We start from the raw sequence: 6,713 nt of genomic DNA, 5'->3' as shown, positions 1-6,713 counted from the left end.
TAGTTGTTTATTTTGGTGTCCATCAACATATAATTTGTAATAATAAACTGGAAACGGGCTGGGTCAGGAACAAATTTGGCCGGACTGGGCAAAGGCCAACAGGCACAGGCCTGGAAATTTTGCCATATGTAGACCTCTAATAAGTATTATTTATAATAAAATTCTAACAAAAGAAAGTTAAAGCAAATCTAAATATACCGCTATTAAAATTAATAGGTGATATTTATTATAGGATAAAATGTTAGGTTCCAATGAGATGACTATTAGAAATTTTTTGAATATGTATTTTATATGAAATAGAATTAATTTTAGATACATCTTTTTAAAACATTACAAATCTGATTTTATCCATATACCACTTTTATTCGATATTTTTTTAAAAATAGATATTATTTATTTAGACGAAAAAGAAATATTTTTATTTATTTTTTGTAATTGGTAAATAAAAATAACAAATCTCTATTTAAAAAATGGATAAAAGGTCATTAATTAGAAGATTGTTTTAAAGAGATGGGTTCGTGATCGTCAGACATGAAGAGAAATCTTTCGACTCCATCTTTATTGATAGCAGCTATCCTAACGACGCCTCCGCTAGCCGCGTCACGTGCTATAGCTGAAAATATTATCGATTTAAGGTAATCCACGCATTCTTCCTTTGACTTGTTCGGACCGCCAAAGGTTCTGTTATATATAAGAAAAAGGAACTCAATGAATTAATAATGAATGTGGATATTTTGTTTCTAAGTAAAATCAAAAAATTTAAAATACTTATGATTAAACAGTAAATTTTATATGCAAGCAGGAGTAAATAATCTTAGAGGCAAAATTTATTGAAAAATAAAAATCTAAGAGAACTCTCTACATGATCTAAAGTAAAACTTCTTTTCGGATATAGTTAACTTTTCGTTATCGTTAATTAAATTTGAAACTCTTACTAGCGTTTGCAATATGTTTTTAATTTTGCCATAATTTTAAATATTTAGTAAGAATTAAAATATCTATTTGATATATAATTAATCTTCTATTTAACTCATAGTAGGCTTATTTTTATGCAATTATCATTATATTTCTTATATCAGTAATTAATTATTTGAAGTCTCGGTGGTATTGGGTGTTTCAATAAGTGAGGAGTAAATTACTATATTATTATTTTTTGGAATCGTAGTAATGACCAATACCGTGTTATGAAAACCAATAAGTTATGACTATTAGCCAATAAAAATATCTATAGCTAGTGGTAGTCAAAAAGACTATGACATATATTTATAGCCAATTTAAATAACTATAATGAATAGGTCTATAATGATATTTTTGCCGACATTAAAATGATATGGTTATAAATGTGCATATCTCGAAATTGTCACAAGATAAACAGTAAGTTTTAGATGCATAATCATCTTGGAAAGTTAATAAAACATTAAAACAATTTATCAAACATTTTTGCCGATCCGTTCCAGAACAAAATCTTGATCGGCCAATTCTGACGCCTTTTTATAATAATTTTGTTTTATAAGACAGAAGTTTTAATGTTATATCGATATTCCAAGATGTTTATGGATAAAAAATTAGCCGCCAATCTAGAGTAAATTCTAAGATACATATTTATAAATGGGCCATTTTAATATAGGCAAAAATATTCGCATAGCCCTAATAATAAATTTTAAAGCTTTGGCAAGTAGTTTTTCCAAATCAGTGAGCCATATTCCTCATCATTTTTATTTTATATCAATTATAATTTAAATTTTTGAATTCATGAATGTAATAGCCATTAGGAATAATACTTACTGATTTTAAAAAAATTACCCAAAACTATTAGCTATTTAAAGACCATGATTATTAGTCATATAGTCGTTTTATGACTCCTGATTATAGCTATTGTCATTTTTAATAAACTGCAAAAGTGGCTATAAAGATATTTCTTACAAAAAAGATCTAATACAAAAAATGAATAATAGTAACTTGTCAATGAGTCCTTGAACATATATGCTCCCACTCCCTCCAACTGCAAAATTTTGTTGGGTCATCATTCCCCCCAGAGGAATAGAGTAGACAGATCCCTTATTGGTGGCATCCCATCCAGCAACTATGAGGCCAACAGTGAGTTGATCACGATAATTGTAAGCCATATTCTTTAACACATTTGCTGCCATGTCCACTGTCACTGGGCATCCAAGGTTATGGCGTAAGAAGTCAAGTTCATATGCAGCAGCATCAGCCAGAGCCTGTGTGTCTGCTGCAGACCCTGAACGACAACAGTAGATGCGGTCAGTTATACGAGTCAACTTGTCAGACACTCTATTCACAATGTAGGAACCAGAAGATGTTCGAGAATCAGCTCCCACAACCACACCATCAGCATATTTGAGGGCTATCAGAGTGGTCCCCATGCCAACCTCATTATCACGGATCTCATGGACTTTTTGTTGTTTTGATAGTTGCTGGCTCCCATTTAGTGAACCATGATGATTATATACATGATTATTGAAATCAAGGGTCATATTCATATTTTGAAAATGTGTTTATTTTCCTTTTTTTTAAAAATGAAGAAGTAGAGTTTAAACAATAATGAACAAAATATTCTTAATTTAGAAATCTTTGCTAAATTTATAATGTTATAAAAAAATTGGTTACATGTTTTGATATAATTATATTGGGAATAAATTTAAAAAAAATTTGATGTAAAAAATATAACTGATGAGTAAAAGCAGGGAAACCATTATCTATAAAGATTCTTGTTTAGTTATGGTTCTGCTGCTCAAAATTAAACAGTTTGGTTAGAGTTTTGAAAAAATTATTTTAAAAAATTTAACATTTATTAGAAATTTTTTCTAAAATAAAGATATATAAAAACACACAACTTGAATATATCATATTTATTAGCACATGAACATACAAATAAAAACAAATATCTGGAAGGTCACTAATATTGAAGCCCTTAGACTTTATAGAATTTTCTGCTTTAATTTTTACATGTATTTAATCTCATATAAATAAATGGATTAATTTATATTTTTCTACAGTGTTATGGAAAATATTTTTATGTTTTTAATTTACTTGTAAATAAAATTGTTCAACTTGTAAAAATTATTAAAATAACAAAAATATGGCAATGTTTTATCAAATCTACATAACATTGTAATATAAGACTAAAATGTCAAAAAAAAATTAGAAAAGTTATATCAATTTAAATCCTCTCCAATATTCTAAAGAAAAATTTATAGTATAAGGTTTTCTAATAGTTGATAAAATCATAGTTTTATGTTGGTATAACAGTTCATTTCACTCCAGTTCCTTATGTAAAAGTCAATAAATATAATGCAAGGAATATATTTAAGTTAGAAATATTAGAAAATATGTAAGCTAATATTAATAACTTAAAGTAATATGGGTACTTATTGAATTTACATAGTTGATTAAACAAGTAATAAAATATTCAAAATATATTATCATAATAAATGAAGTATCCATATTTGCAAGATGTCAATATAATATCAGTAAAATACTAATTATCTAATTTGTTATAAATAATCTATATTCTTTAAATATATTATACAATATCTTGTTTTATACTTGGGAGAAGTTAGTATCCTATGTTATTTGATATTAGTAAAATTGATTTCTAGATTTTCATAATGATTTTGATTAAATATATGTTAATATTATGTTTGAAATGAGTATTCAAATAGCTTGGTGCTTATTATGTCAAAAACTTTTGAAACATAAATGACGACGACATAAAGATTTGATTAAAAAAACTCTAATCTAATTTTTGAAGCTAGTCATATCTGAAGGATGTAATATTGTTATTAGTATTTATTTTCAATGTCTTTTTCAAATTAAAAAGTAAGTAAATCTAGTCATTCGTTGTTTTTGGAACCCATGTAATCAAATCTTTTGAACATCTATGAAAACAATTAAACCATCAAACATAACAGATTAACCTCTCCCAACTACAAAATAAAATTAGGCATAAAACAAGGCTAAACCCAACATTTTCAACCTTCGAATTAATGACATTATCCAAACAAGTAATCAAATAAATGCTACACTGATGACATATGAAAATCATCATCTTTGCATTAATAAACAAAATATAATAAGTATCATTAAAATTATGAAATTTCAACATGTCTAAATATAATATTTGCAAAATAACAATGTAGTCATTGTTAAAATTAATCCATAATTCATTTAATAAAATATTTTATAAAAAATTACTATAGATGAAAATTTTCAAGTCGAATTATAGTAAAAGATAGATTGTCGATTTATTGAGTGACAGTTTAAAATAATTACATTCACATCAAATAAGCTTTTAAAATACATGAATTTAATTCAACAACTAATATCATTTTAGCTCGGTTAAAAATAAAATAAATATTTAATTAATTTTAAATTTATTTGTGTTAAGTAATATTTAATTACTTATTAAAATATATAATATTATAATTTTAATTAACCCTTAAAATCAAAATGGATTGTTAATTATTAGTTTTACTTTATTCAGAGGCAGACTGGCCATAAGACCAGGAAATTTGTCCATGAGGCTGCAAGAAAATGTCGATTTTTGAGGCCGGTCAAAGGAAAATATCAAAATAGACACCGATTAGAAAAAATAAAATATTATTATATTCACATAATTTTCTCTTATCATTTATTTTTAATGTCTCTATTTGAATATCACATTCCTTGAGAATTATCATATCGTTTACTATATTTTAATGGATAAAATATAAATAACGTCGCTTGACCCTATACATCATTACCAAGTTCTTTTCTTTGTTTTTTTTAAAATGAAGTGAAAACGCTTCCGTTTGAGTTTGAGTAGAGTGAAAGTTAGGTTTTTATTAATTTATTATATTATATTTTTATATAGAAATATAATAGCTGTATTATATTTTTATATAGAAATATAATAGCTGCATTTCTTTTTCTTAATTCAGTGAAATTAAATTAAATAAAACTCAGGTATAATAATTTTAATAAAATAAATTTTTGATCAATTTATTTTCTAATGTTTTTTTTAATATTAATTAATTGATTGTTAATTTATGTTATTTTATTCCTAACTAAGCTCAGCGAACACGATTGTTAAAATCTTACCTAATATTTGGATTACTACAATTTGAATTTACTTATCATTTGCAAAAATTTTTACAAAAATTTATTGTATAAACCATTTTATAATCAACTTTATATTGCTATTTTTACACTTATTTATAGGATCATTCAATTAAGATGTATGTAATAGGTCAAAAGTAAACAACTTATTTATATTTCACATAGGCGTACAGCGTTTACATGGCAGAAAATTTGATGCAGAATAACCCCCTCCAAAATCTACCCATACCCACCTAAAAAAAATCCCGCGGCTTTCGGCCGCGAAATTTTTAGACCTACGATGTTATAGTGATTTTATTTAAAAAATCTTATAATAAGCCACCATTTATAACCTTACAACAGAATTCTATTTATAATCTTTCAAGCCTATTTAGGGAAAAAAAATTTAAAAAATTTGTAGATGATAATCAACTTATATTTAAATAATGCAATCTTTTCATAATTTGGTTGATATTCACTTTATTTTCATAAAATATATATAAGTGAATTAAATGAGATAACATATTAATATTTCTATAAAAAAGTTCTAAAATATTGTAAAAAATATAAGATGAGTAATTTTAAAGAGGTATATTTAGCTTGATTCCACATACCTATATTACCTTTTAATTAATTAAAAACATGTATTGTAAATAGAGTTATTATATAAAATATTAGAATAAAATGAAATATACTATATTTTGCATTGAAATTATAAAATGTAAATTAAATTTACATTTTTTTAAAAGCGTATATATTTTCTGTGAAATAGATACACTGCTAATTTTATTAATTAATTGGATAACCTTATAAATGTTAATGCAAATTGTGTTATAATATCATCAATTGTAAATTTTTCAAAAACATCAATTTTGCTGGATATTAACAGTAAATTTTCTAAAAATGGGTCCAAAATTTTATTCCGCATGCGAGTTTTGTTTATTTTTACTTTACTCATGGCTCTTTCGGTTGAACAGGGAGTTGTAGGAAGGGTTAATAAATATTTATTTAATAAATTTAAATTAGAATAAGAATTTAATTGATTTAAAAGTCGGCATGGTAATATGAAGAATATTTTATCCATTTTTTTATTTTGGTCATGATTTCGCTATTGATATTTTCTATAGTAGTTTTTACGTTTGCAATACCTTTAATTTATTGATATTACAAATAAAATATCAATAAATTACTTTCATCAATATATAACGCGTCATTCTTTTTAACTTTCAAAAGATCTTCGCAAAAAATGATTGATTGAGACTCCAAATATAAAGAGCGAAAATCATTATATTCATCAACAATGTTTGGACATCCAATATGACAAATTTCGGATATTTGCCATCCTTTTATTTTTTCATTATCCATAATTCCAGCGGGAGTAAAAATGGATATTTGTGATAAAAAATTTAAACAATCATAATTAAATCGTTCATTTAGGTAATTAATTATTGCATTTAGCACAGCGAAAAATGTTTCCATTATATATCTATAAAAAAAAAAATAATTTAAAATTTTTAATATATTCAACTTGTTTTTTTTGTTCAACATAATTTTTTTTGTTCAACATAATTATTGAATTCTGTTTGATCTAATTTGAATATTGATTTCATATT

At 24.9% G+C, this 6,713-nt stretch overlaps 1 protein-coding gene across 1 annotated transcript; it reads right to left on the bottom strand.

Annotated features, from left to right (window-relative positions):
• Nucleotides 1-342: 342 nt before the first annotated feature.
• LOC135923667 (uncharacterized) lies at nt 343-4,276 on the bottom strand. Its single transcript, XM_065458539.1, has 3 exons — nt 4,219-4,276; nt 1,960-2,527; nt 343-681 (listed from the first exon to the last, which is right to left on the bottom strand). The coding sequence occupies exons 2-3, from the start codon at nt 2,502-2,504 to the stop codon at nt 486-488; spliced, it is 741 nt and encodes a 246-aa protein (XP_065314611.1). The 5' UTR covers nt 2,505-2,527; nt 4,219-4,276; the 3' UTR covers nt 343-485.
• Nucleotides 4,277-6,713: the final 2,437 nt, after the last annotated feature.

Source organism: Gordionus sp. m RMFG-2023, chromosome 2, assembly GCF_954871325.1.
Source record: "Gordionus sp. m RMFG-2023 chromosome 2, tfGorSpeb1-WG-v2, whole genome shotgun sequence".
Lineage (NCBI taxonomy): Eukaryota > Metazoa > Nematomorpha > Gordioida > Chordodea > Parachordodidae > Gordionus > Gordionus sp. m RMFG-2023.
The sequence above is the reverse complement of the archived record's forward strand: the minus strand, read 5'-3'. Positions and strand labels throughout refer to the sequence as shown.

What these genes read in the sequence shown, in the direction of transcription:
- LOC135923667 (XM_065458539.1), bottom strand. Translation starts at nt 2,504, where the DNA reads ATGAATATGACCCTTGATTTCAATAATCATGTATATAATCATCATGGT. An exon ending in GTTCAAGGACTCATTGACAA is followed by an intron (nt 682 to 1,959) that starts GTTACTATTATT and finishes TATATATAACAG; the next exon opens with AACCTTTGGCGGTCCGAACA.